The sequence below is a fragment of the Heptranchias perlo genome, chromosome 4 (assembly GCF_035084215.1).
Source record: "Heptranchias perlo isolate sHepPer1 chromosome 4, sHepPer1.hap1, whole genome shotgun sequence".
Lineage (NCBI taxonomy): Eukaryota > Metazoa > Chordata > Chondrichthyes > Hexanchiformes > Hexanchidae > Heptranchias > Heptranchias perlo.
This window is the reverse complement of record NC_090328.1, coordinates 76,409,410-76,422,414: the sequence shown is the minus strand read 5'-3', so window position 1 is coordinate 76,422,414 and position 13,005 is coordinate 76,409,410. Positions and strand designations below refer to the sequence as shown.

The following is a 13,005-nucleotide window of genomic DNA, read 5'->3' as shown; positions in this document are numbered from 1 at the left end:
TCGGTGTCAGCTTCATCACTCCCAGGTCAGGTACAGAGTAAAGGACCCTCTACACAACTCCAACATCAAAAGACCAGTGCACTGTAGAGGTTTTTCATTTTGAGTGAGATTGCCAACTTGTTCCGTTTTGTCACCAGGAACTGTGCTCAAACTGCCCAATTCATTTCATAGAGCATCTTAACAGTCTACAAGGAGACATGACTACCATCCTATCAGTCTGGACTAAAGCTGAACTCAGTTTTCAAGATGTAAGGAGTAGTATGCTAACACTTTACTATACAATTTTAAACCCAATTAGAAACATTCAAGTAGATATCTTTCAGAGGTTTTAATAGCCAAACATATACAAGATTTCTCTCTTCCCACCCTCTACCCTCATTTAAAATAACAAGTCTTCGTAACAAACATTTCACATCTCTGGGCAGATTTAAACAAAAAAGTGGATTGCACAACTTTCTGAATATTGAGATAGTAAAAGGGAGATGAGAAATAGGGCAAGCATAAAAGTAAGGACATTTAAATAAAACCAAACAACATAATTTACCTATAAAACTTAGAACGAGGAGGGATTACTTTTACCCCATAAATAACCTTTCTACCCAAATCCTTCTTTGTTTGGAGGAGGAAGGGGAGAGATAGAAACAAATAACAGAAATACAAAATGAGAGAAAAATGTCAATTTTCAGATGGTGGAAAACAATGCATTGCCACAAAATTGTAATTTTGATTTAAACACATGCAAGAACAATGTCCCATGTTACAATTACATTTTATTTGGAGGATATCACACACTATTTCTGCCCTTCTCTTTCTTATTTCTGCGTACAACAAACATTATCTGTGACTGACAGAAAGACTTGTTCCCAGGTCTTTGATGATGACATTCCCTTGTGGGAAGGAACTGGTCTCTGGCAATTTCAAATTTCCCATCCTGTAGCCTGAGTTCCTTGGGTTGAGTGGTTTCAGTGCAGTACTCGGGCCAGTATGAACTTGCGTCCACTACTGTTTACTGTGACATCCACTGTTTTTCGTCATGGAGCCACTCTGGGACCCAAAGGGCAGTTCCCCAATACTGATATCACTATTACAACATAAAAGTAGGGTCTCCATAGCTATGACAACATTTTGATCATTTTTAAAAATAAAAGAAATATTGGGCAACAGTATAATTTTCTGCTATATAATTTCCCGGATCTAGTAACTGGATGTACCAAGATAAGTAAACATAAGCATTCATGATCATATTATTCTGGTTCAGATTGGCAACAGCAGCTAGGAAAGCACCACACGTTAAAACAGCTATCAAACACTCATTTCCTAGGTTCACACTTGAAGATTGGCCACTCCGGTGAGGCAGAGGCAGAAGCAGAAAACTGGAAAAAGATGAAAAAATTCTGGGAGTGGGAAAAACTAGAATACATATTTAGTCTGCTTTTCATATTACAGGAGATTTTCATTTATCTGCTTTTGAAGAAGCTGCTTAAGATATAAATGGATTTTACCTTTACAGCAATCTTTGAATTCCTTGGTAATGTCTACCCAGTTTGCATTACTTTTTTCCATCTTTTCTGAGATGCCAAGCCCCCAGCCAACATCGTCTTCATCCAAGGATGCTTTTGTGACCATGGTAACTACAGAGATCAAATTGTACAAGCACAAGCACAAAATTAGACAATTCAAAAGAGGACATTGTTTCTGTTTCTTGTTCATCAGAATACTCTGTACAAATTGAAGATTTGACTTCCTTGCATCCTCAGTAAATAGCGGCAAACGTACGGTTTTCAAACTTTTTTACTGCAAGTTCCAGAGACAGTGTCAATTACCAAGGAAAACAATGCTGTCATTTTATTAAAGCAACAGAAATAGCATTCTAGTAAATCAGCAGATACTAATACATTGATGGGCAAACAGAAGTTTGATAAGCTCGGGAATCCATTGGGTCTCAGTTTGCAAACCTTTGCCAAAACAAGCACTGCTGTCTACTTCCTTGGATTTTACTTGTTTTATGGATATATTGTGACCAGTATTAAACTGCCATCATTGAAATTTTGTGCAATCAACAAGCAGCATTATCAAAATGTATGAACAGGGCGTTGAGTGATGCAGTAAGCTAGCACAGTCTCCTTTCGCCTCTGGTGCCTGGCTTTGAATTCAGCCCAGACTGATGAGATAGAAGTCTGCTCTCTCTGCTAGAGCTAAGAATGCACGTGAAATGAGATTAAGCAGTCTCAATATAGATGCTGGTAGGTGTTGGTCCATGACACAAATCTACTCCTAAATTGGCATTAAACTAGCAATCTCACTCAGAGAAGTCACAGAAGCCACAAAGATGGCTGGTGCAGGAAATAGAAATGGTCACACCGGTGCATAGGAGTGCTCACTTAGAATTGGGCCAATGCAATTTGTTGGAGCAGATAGGAGATTTATTGCCCGACTCGCTCTGTTGTGATAGCTATTTTAACACTACAAAAAATGCTCCAGGTACAATTTAAAAAAAACTAACGTGGGGTTCCCCAATGTCATTTGGGTAAATCCATTGCCTGTTGTGGTACTGAGCCCAAGAGATCTGCAAGATCCCAGACTTGATCCCTTGTCCATGCTGAGTTAGTTGATCTCAGCTTAAGTTGTAGTAGGAATGCAACAATTGGCCTCAGTGCTCCTGGGCTAGGGAGGAGGTAAGGGAAAATCAGCTTGGGTTCCCACTTTGATCAACATCCAGTGACACCTGTAGATGTAAGGTGAGGATAGGATCGGGCTTAGCTGCCCCCTCGTGATCAATTGCTTGTCAATGCTTATTTCACAGATTCAGACATTTAGAATATGCAATTGGATAAGGTACCAGTGGGCTCCAATGCCTGATGTACTTCATTATATAAAAATGAAATTACTTTAAAAAATGACTCATGACTGCTGCTTCTACACACAAAAAGTTATAATCCTCATTACCAATAACTTCACAAACTTATTTGATTAGGTTGTTTTGCTTCTACTTTGGAGCCTCTAGACTCACTAATATAGGCAAAGGCAAGCAGCTCATAGTAAACTAGAGGGCACAAGTGGCTTCATTCAAAAATGACACCACACCATTTTTATAACCAACCCTCTCAATACTTTGTGTAAATTGGAATCAGTATTGTTTGGCAGTAGCTCATAGATCTGTAAATCTACACACCCGATTCTTATCGTTGCAATTTAACAAATTATATTATATAATGCAATTACAAGCCAATCTTAGCACACAGATCAATACAATGATTTTTAATATTCAGTCAAACCACTGCCAAATTGTGTGAAGAGACAACAGCTCAGATATGCTTCTGTTGCTTTACTTAGCTTGAGTAACTATATAAATTTTTAATTGAGATATTGTACAAAGTCTCACAAATTAACTAATTCCACATGCAGTTTATAGAGTTACTAATTCAAGTATAATACCACATGGCAAGATACTTCTGGGAAGTGAACTTATTTAAAGAATGCTGTATTAATTATCTGTAATATCTTAGTGATATCATTTGAGAATACTGTAAACAGTTCTGGTCAAATTGTCTCCAAAGGGTACAACGGTGAGAAGCATTTGATGCAGTTCAACTGGAACAAGAGGTGCAGCAGCTATAGCATTTCTGGGAGCAGTGAAAGCACACAGACACAGTTACACTGCCTCCTTACTTGCTTCACACACATGCAGCAGCTCTGCTCACAAGCCTCCTACTGTGGGTGAAATTTCCATTGTTAAAAAGGTAGTATAGGTTCTTTTAATTTCAGAAATTTAAACAGTGGTACACAGGCTACCTGAACACTTTTTAAACTTTAAATTCATTCAGCTACAGCTATACTACAGCAGCTGCCCATTTGCAGTGTTAGTGATGTGACGCCTCGTCTTTCAGGTGGCCTTATCAATTCAAAACTCTGCAACGTTCATTATTAGTGCATTCATAAAAATTACACCATTCCATTGCCCAATACACAACATAACTGGGACAAAAGATCACACATTTGGATCAATGAGTTCAGAAGCCAGGCTAATAGAAAATTCAGTAAACCTCTTTAAGGTAGCAAAACAAAGTGAAAATCAGTAACATGTTTTAAAATAACAGTGGGGCTAAAGTAGGAGAGTAAATTATTTTAATTGAATAACTAGGGTAGCAAAAGATAGGATGCAGTCAAAATTCATAAACCACTAAAAGTACAGAGACAAATTTTTCATTAATGGGTTAAAGGTTTCACATGAGAAGTAACCAGGGATCAATGGATAGGAGCTACTTGCACGATCGGTTCACTGTACTGGAAGGGCCTGACATGCCAATGGATCACAATGCTGCAAAATCACATTGTGCAAACAAGAAAATCTTAATATTAGTTCCAAAACAGAAGTACATTATGAGAACACATTCAAAGTCAGTCTCTGCCTACATGGTATCATTTCCATCACACAACAAAAATGCATTACAGCATTGAGGAAGCTGATCATTATGATAACATTACTATTAATATAGAGCTGCAGCTTTTTGTAAGCAGGTGAATTCACCTGCTAAAAATCTCAATGTAAAGTTGTGGTTTTTTTAAAATGAAAAGTCTGAAAAATCTATCAATAATCTTAGATTGTCCGCAGGCTTTCTGCAATAAACAGCTTCAGTATGCAAATAAACAGAGACCCATTCAGTGCAGAGTCGTTTACTCTAATTCTAAGATCCCAAAACATCTAATCTAATCTAATTCTACGCTTAGAAAAATGATATGCATGTCCCCTGGTCCTCCCTAAGCTATCTAACTCAAATAGTTATCCATGAACAGAGTCTAATCCCTTCATTATTTTAAAGACCTAAATCAAATCTCCTTTAATGTTAAACTTGTATAGAACCTTGGTTAGACCACACTTGAAGAACCGTGCAGAGTTCTGGTCTCCATATTATAAAAAGGATATAGAGGTATTGGAGAAGGTGCAAAAAAGATTCACAAGGATGATACCAGAATTGAGAAGATATACTTATCAGGAAAGACTAAACAGGCTGGGGCTCTTTTCTCTAGAAAAGAGAAGGCTGAGGGGTCTTTAGAATAATGAAAGGGGTAGACATAGAGAAAATGTTTCCACTTGTGGAGGAGTCCAATACTAGAGGTCATAAATATAAGATAGTCATTAATAAATCCAATAGGGAATTCAGGAGAAACGTATTTACCCAAAGAGAGGCAAGAATGTGGAACATGCTACCACAAGGACTAGTTGAAGCAAATAGCACAGATGCATTTAAGGGGAAGTTAGATATGCACATGAGGGAGAAAGAAATAGACGGTTATGCTGATAGGGTTAGATGAAGAGGCGTGGAAGGAGGCTTGTGTGGAGCATAAATGCCAGCATAGACCAGTTGGGCTGAATGTCCTGTTTCTGTGCTGTAGACTCAATATAACTCCTCATAGCCTAGCCTTCTAAAGTGAAAAAAACAGCTCTCTAAGCCTGTTATGGTAACTAAGATTCTTTAAGGTAGGTATCAGTCTAGTGGCCTCAAGGGCCTCTATTTCACTTATCATGTGACGGGACCAAAACTAAACACAGTATTCTAGATGAAGCCTAACGGAGGTCTTACACAAGGACAGTATAGTGCTTTTTGTTTTGCATTCGATTGTCCTAGCAATACATCCTAATACCCTTATTTACTTTTGCTATTGCCTCACAGCACTGATCGTGCACCTTAGGAGAGTCACATACTGGGGGGGGGGGGGTCCCTGTCCCGCTTAACAATCTTAAGCTGCCAACCCCGCATGGTATACACATGCTTGGCGTTAGTCCTACCCACATGCCACTACATTTATCTATAATTCCACCATCACATCTAGATCTGATTGTAATTGTTTTTCCACCTCTAGAGTCCTAACACTCGTACAAATCTTTATTTCATGCGCAAATTTGCAGACAGCTTCTCCAACGCCTTTGTCCAAATTATCAATAAAGATTGTAAAGGGCATCGTACCGAGTGGGATAATGTACAATACATTACAAAGTATCCATTACTGACCTGATCTGCTAAATTAACCGTGCTGATTCACTCAAATCTAGACAGATCGGAAAACTTAGCAATCACAAGATAGTAGACAGCGGAAAAACACCAACTCACACAAAACCAAGCATTTTTTATTCCAAAGCTACCAATCAGGACTCAACAACTGTAGCAAAAGGAACCAATCAACTTATTCAATATTTTCAGAACTCTTTCAGCTGGTATGTTTAAATTTACTCTGAAAAAAATTGCCCAAATTCTGTTGGAAATCTATCCACTATGTTTTGCCACCAGAGACCAAACTTCTCTGAAGGCCTTGAGCTTGAGTAATAAGCAGACATGAAGTATTGCAAGCCTGCAGCACTGTGTGTGCTTCCAACAAGGCCAGGACTGCTTAAGCTGTGACTACAGACACGCTCTGCACTGCAACCTTTCTACTGCTGGTACAGTTATCTGTGCTCCTGGGCAGCTTGAGTGTGTCCTGCCAGCTCCAGATTGCTCTATTAACCCAGGCACTCGCCTCCCAGTGCTAACAAGCTCCAAGCCTCCCATGCTACCAAACCCCTGACCTTCCTCAGTCCCCCCAAATCCAACCCTTTGCCATAAAAGCTACAGGCCCCACATTCCAGTATTCCCAAACTGCAGACCCTTTTCTGCTCCCTTAGCTTACACTCAAAATGCTATATCTCCCCCAGTGCTCCCAGACGCTACCAAAACAGTCCTGACAGACCCTATTGCCAGTACATCTGCCCATTGTTTGGACTCTGAAGTATTTCTGTTCAACGTTCCCAAGCTCCAAACGCCATCCTTTATAAGTATGCCCAGTGCAAAACCCCTGACTGCTTCCCACACTAACTGCAGGCCACACCAGCCCATTTCCTTCCAGTCCTAGTCCCCCACTTGTTTGTGTCTCAGATAGCGCCTCCTTAATTGGTTGCGAGCACCTACTTTCAATTTGGTACATGTTGCCTATGACCTTGTGTAAAAGGGAAGAGATAGAAATTAAGTATATAGCTAAAGAAATATATGAAAACCATACCAATAGATTGAAAGACGGAGAAGAGAGAAGACATAGTGAATGGCAAACGTATACAAAGTGAAAAAAAAGTGAAAATGGATCAAGACAAATAAACTGATAAATACCACAATGAAAAAGTGCCAGCACCATAGAGAAAAAAAATCCAAAATAAAGAGACTCATAAGGGTATTAGGGTAGGAAAGAGGTGAGAGTTGCAAGAAGAGAGGCTTTTTATTTGTCTCTGTAATCAATCAACTATTAAATAATACTTACATTACATGGTATAACTAACGTTATTATAAAACAGTATATTCTCCAACTCACCATGATAAATACTATGGGAGATCTACTAGTGTGAAATAAAAACTATTTTTGTCTCTTTAATATTAATAGAACTTTTGTTCAAAGACTACGCCACACTTTTCCTGAAAAAAGTTATGTTTGGTTCCAATTAATTTGCTTTTCAACAATTTAATGTGGTCTTATTAATGCGATGCATTCTTAGGAAGTGGAACGATTGCACATTGCGCCATTGCATGATGAAGTCTCAGAGGGTGATCTTTTGCAACTTTTAAGCATACTTCTTGAAGCATGCAGAAAACCAGTGAGGCAAGGATGCCGGCCAAAAGGAAAATTGGGCAAACAAAGAGACATTGGTGAAAATGTGAAAAAGATATCCTGGAAGGGAGTGCTCAATAACAGTTAGAAATGAGACCAAGGACTAAAAGGAGAGCAATCAGACTTTTAATTTTATTTCTTTCCCCAAAGACAAAATCATTTGCTTTTTTTATTAAATGTGTTTGATTTTGCAGTAAGGTTTTGGATGTTCTGTCCCTCTTTTCACCTCCCATCCTTGACACTGACCAATAAGGTGAGGCATTGACAAGTGGTCCCGGGCATACACTAAAGTACTTGATGTTCACAATTCCATCAAACACAGTGTAATATTTCTATTCAAATTTATGGCAATGATATAAAAACTAAGATATCATAGAAAATATTTCATGATAAATTATTTGACTCACTTAATAAAAGGGTGGCTCATCAATATTCATTAATGATGTTCATTTACAGTTCAAAAATACAGAGTCATCCCATTATATTACATTTTAAACCCATTTACTCAGATTTATAATAATATGAACACATTTAGAATTAAAAAGTAATCTTCCAACGTAACCTTTTGTTTCGATTTTAGAATTTATTGCCTCGTCTTCCTCTACCTTGTGATGAATTTATAAAGTGGATAATTTTTTAAAATTAAGTCATGTTCATGTAAATATCAATCCACTACAGAGGCCTGTGTGTAAAGTTGAAGATGGATCAAAATGTCACACAGTAGTTAGATCCCTATGCACAATATTTTTTTCTGAAGGTGTGATTGAATGATTACTAACCGCACGCGAGATAGCGGCGTTTTCACACTCTGACATTACCTTAGAGTGAAGCTGCTTTCAGACCATCACCGCGTACTGTCAGTGGAAGCCATGTTCTGAGTTCAGCCCACTCCTCCTCGTCGCTCGGCTGTCGCGCTCTGCATGCCGGGAACTGTAGTTTTTTTTAAACCACAGGCTTCGCCTCTGTCCCGAATCTGAGAACTCCAAGTCCCATCAGGCCCCGTGTTGCCGGGAGTTATCGCGAGGTTTGGAAGGGGTTGGTTACGGTGGTGCGTAGTGAATTCGGCCATTTCCTGTAGCGACGGAAGTTGGTGTTGGATTGAGAGCGGTTGGCCTTTATTGCAGTCGTATCCCCTCCTCAGCGGTTAATGGAGTCAGTTCTCATAGACGTTACTCATCCATCGGCATTAGTATGAAAGAAAGAACTTGCGTGCCTGTAGCGCCTTTCACAGCTCAGGGCATCCCAATGTGTTTCACAGTTAGTAGCAAATTCCCACCAACAGCAGTGAGATAAATGTACAGATAATCCGTTTGAGCGGGTGTTGGTTGAGCGATGAATGTTAGGACTCTGGGAGCGCGCTTTGGGCAGGCAGGCAGGGGCTGCTCCACACACATCCTGATCCTTCTGGATTGGCTGGGAGCTTCGTGGAACTGAGAATCGATAGCCCCGCTGGCAGCCCGGGAGAAAAGTACTTTATATATTGTCGCTTCCGCGCCGCTCTCGTCCGCAGCTGCACTCTGCGGTGCTGTTGGTATTTAAATCCTAAATCCACCATTAGCTGCTCAAAGGATAACCCAAGTCTAATTCGCACAGGTAAAAGTCCGCGCATTAAGAAGTATTAAGTCGCCGGCATTGTGGGACTGTACCTTGCAGCAGCGTCAAGTTTCGGCCATTAGCGAAAGGGAAAGAAGCTTTTTTATTCTTTGTTCCTCACCTGATCTGATCCGTCAGTGAACGGTGCTGATTTAATTTCGTGGAGAAATTACTTTTATGTTTGTGCTTTGTACTGATAACAGTCAGGTCTGATGCAAGTAGATCTGGTCCGCTCTGTTGTGAAGTGCTGTGAGCTTGGATTGGGGATTAATGGTACGTCTGCAGGCAATTTAATTGCATTTATGCTTGTGAGGGACACGGTCTCATTGTTCATCTTGTATTCAACACTGCCTATGATCAGTTGTGGCATTTAGTACAGTACAGTGCCGGCTCCTTATAACATGTCCTGGAACAATGCGTTTCTGCTTATACAGCTATAAATTGATCCTTCCCCAGAGTTATTTTTTTTTAATGTACAGAGTTACTTATTTACACAAGAAATGTTTGGAGTGACAGTACTGAGTTAGATGGAGAATCACAGTGGGGAAAAAATTCCTGTCTTAAATGGGTTTATGAAAACTTCCTCTGATATTTTTGGCAAAATTGCAAGAATGGTATGGAAGAGCAACGTAGCAAACATTTACTGAAGTACTAGCATTGACAGAAAAGTATGACCCCAAAATTGTGACAACAGAAAGTAAGGTTTGTGGGCATGCACTCTGCAGAAGATATTTTAATAATATATAATTATAGATTAATCATGTCATGTGATCAAACCTCCAGGAATAAGTCCAACCAGAGTTGGCAAACCTAATCTTGATGTAGAACAGGTCAGCTACTAAGTTTCCCTTTCAGGAATATATAAATATATTTTTAAGTAATTATCTTTTCAAGCATTACTTTTGAGTAGTAATTTTCATTTCCTATTAGTGGATGTCCTTTAGTGTTGCTCACAGTGAGTCAAAGGATACTGTGAGCTCAGCAAGTCCTGACAGCAATTGTTCTTCCTTCTCCCAGTAGAGCAAGAGCTATTCCCTGCCTCCAGGCTTTCTATCTTCTAATTCTTTCTGTACTTTGCCTCAACAGGTTTTCTCTTTCCATTTTCCACAACAAACTAAAGTGCAGTTTGCCGAGACAAAAGGGAGACAGTGCAGGGAAGAGCCATGAGGCTCTGTAAGGAAACTGCACGGAGCATTTGTAACAAGATAGATGAATTGGTTGCACAAATAGAGATAAATGGGTTTGATCTAATAGCCATTACAGAGACATGATTGCAAAGTGACCAAAATTGGGAACTAAATATTTCAGGGTACATGACATATAGAAAAGACAGACAAATTGGAGAAGGAGGGGGTGTAGCCCTAATAATAAAGGATGACATAAGGACAGTGGTGAGAAAGGATCTTGGGTTGGAAGATCAGGAAGTAGAATCAGTGTGGGTGGAAATAAGAAATAACAAGGGGCAGAAAACACTGGTGGGAGTAGTTTATAGGCACCCTAATAGTAACAATACTGCTGGACAGAGTATTAATCATGAAATAATAGGAGCCTGTAACAAAGGTGATGCAGTAATCATGGGGGACGTTAATCTTCACGTAGACTGGCCAAATCAAATTGGCAAAGGTAGTTTGGAGGACAAGTTCATGGAATGCATTCGAGATGGTTTCCTAGTACAATACGTCATGGAACCAACCAGGGAGCAGGCTATTTTAGATCTTGTATTGTGTAATGAGACAGGGTTAATTAGTAATCTCTCAGAAAAGGGTCCTCTGGGGAAGAGTGATCATAATATGATAGAATTTCATATTGAGTTTGAGAGTGATGTACTTAAGTCTGAAACTAGAGTCTTAAACATAAAGCCAATTACATAGGTAGGTTGGGAAATTAAATCAAAGGGTATGATGGTTGAAAAGCAATGGCAAACATTTAAAGAAATATTTCAACATTCTCAACAAATATACATTTCTTTTGAGAAATAAAAACTCCACCGGAAAAGTGATCCACCCTAGGGCCTTCATCCTAAGGTCTTAAAAGAAGTAGATGTATTGGTATTAATTTTCCAAAATTTCCTAGATTCTGGAAGGGTCCCATCAGATTGGAAAATAGCAAATGTAATTCCTCTATTCAAGAAAGGAGAGAGATAGAAAGCAGGAAACTACAGGCCAGTTAGCTTAACATCTGTCATTGGGAAAATGCTAGAATCTGTTATTAAGGAGGTTATAACAGGGCACTTAGAAAATCTCAATGCAATCACGCAGAGTCAATACGGCTTTGTGAAAGGGAAATCGTGCTTGACTAATTTATTAGAATTCTTTGAGGAAGTAACAAGCAACGTGGATAAAGGGGATCCTGTGGATGTGGTATACTTGGATTTCCAGGCTTTTGACGAGGTGCTACACCAAAGGCTACTACACAAAATAAGATCTCGTGGTGTAGGGGTAACGCATTAGCATAGATAAAAGATTGGTTAGCTAACAGGAAACAGAGTAGGCACAAATGGGTCATTTTCAGGTTGGCAAGATGTAACGAGTGGACTGCCACAGGGATCAGTGCTTGGGCCTCAACTATTTACAATTTATATCAATGACTTGGATGAAGGGACCAAATGTAAGGTTGCTAAATTTGCTGATGACACAAAGGTAGATAGGAAAGTAAGTTGTGAAGAGGACATAAGGAGCCTGCAAAGGGATATAGATAGGTTATGTGAGTGGGCAAATATTTGGCAGATGGAGTATAATGTGGGAAAATGTGAACTTGTCCACTTCAACAGGAGGAATAGAAAAGTAGTATATTTAAATGGAGAGAGATTGAAGAACTCTGAGGTACAGAGGGATCTGGGTGTCCCAGTACACGAATCAAAAAAGTTAGTATGCAAGTGATAGGAAGGCAAATGGAATATTGTCATTTATTGCAAGGAGAATGGAATATAAAGGAAGTGATGTTTTGCTACAGTAGCACAGGGCATTGATGAAACCACATCAAGAATACTGTGTGCAGTTTTGGTCTCCTTATTTAAGAAAGGGCATAATTGCTTTAGAGGCGGTTCAGAGAAGGTTCACTCGACTGATTCATGGGATGAGGGGGTTATCTTATGAGGAAAGGTTGGATAAGTTGGGCCTGTATACACTGGAGTTCAGAAGAATGAGAGGCGATTTTATTGAAACATATGATCCTGAGGGGACTAGAAGGGGTAGATGATGAGAGGATATTTCCCCTCGTGGGAGAGACTAGAACTAGGGGCCACAGTTTAAAAATAAGGGGTCTCCCTTTTAAGACAGACAAGGAGAAATTCTTTCTCTGAGGAACGCCCTCAGAGAGTGGTGGGGGCAGGGTCATTGAATATTTTTAAGGCTGAGTCAGATAGATTCCTGATTAACAAGGGAGTCAAAGGTTATAGTAGGTAGACTGGAAAGTAGGCAATCAGATCAGCTGTGATCTTATCAAATGGCAGAGAAGACTCGAGGGGCCGAATGGCCTAATCCTCTTAATTTGTATGTTTGTATACACCTGTGGCTAACTAAATAAGTTAAGGACAATATTAGATTAAAAGAAGAGGCTTATAATGTTGCCAAGCAGAGTAGTAAGCCTGAGGATTGGGAGAGTTTTAGAAACCAGCAAAGGACGACCAAAAAATTGATAAAAAGGGAGAAAATAGAATATGAAAGTAAACTAGCAAGAAATATAGAAACGGATTGTAAGAACTTCTACAAGTATGTGAAAAGGAAGAGAGTAGCAAAAGTAAACGTTGGTCCCCTAGAGGTTGAGACAGGAGAAATTATAATG

General features: G+C 39.4%; 1 protein-coding gene across 2 annotated transcripts in view; it reads right to left on the bottom strand.

Moving 5' to 3' along the window:
- The window catches only part of naa35 (N-alpha-acetyltransferase 35, NatC auxiliary subunit), a 71,803-nt gene extending 63,247 nt beyond the window's left edge, over nucleotides 1-8,556 (bottom strand). The window contains exons 1-2 of one of the 2 annotated variants that reach the window (XM_067983170.1): nucleotides 8,448-8,556; nucleotides 1,503-1,631 (exon numbers count right to left, since the gene is read on the bottom strand). In XM_067983170.1, coding sequence (XP_067839271.1) covers nucleotides 1,503-1,626 — 124 coding nt within the window. In that variant the 5' untranslated portion in view covers nucleotides 1,627-1,631; nucleotides 8,448-8,556. Of the gene's footprint in view, nucleotides 1-1,502; nucleotides 1,632-8,447 lie in introns of those variants that run through there. The other variant, XM_067983172.1, reaches the window with a different exon arrangement.
- Nucleotides 8,557-13,005: the final 4,449 nt, after the last annotated feature.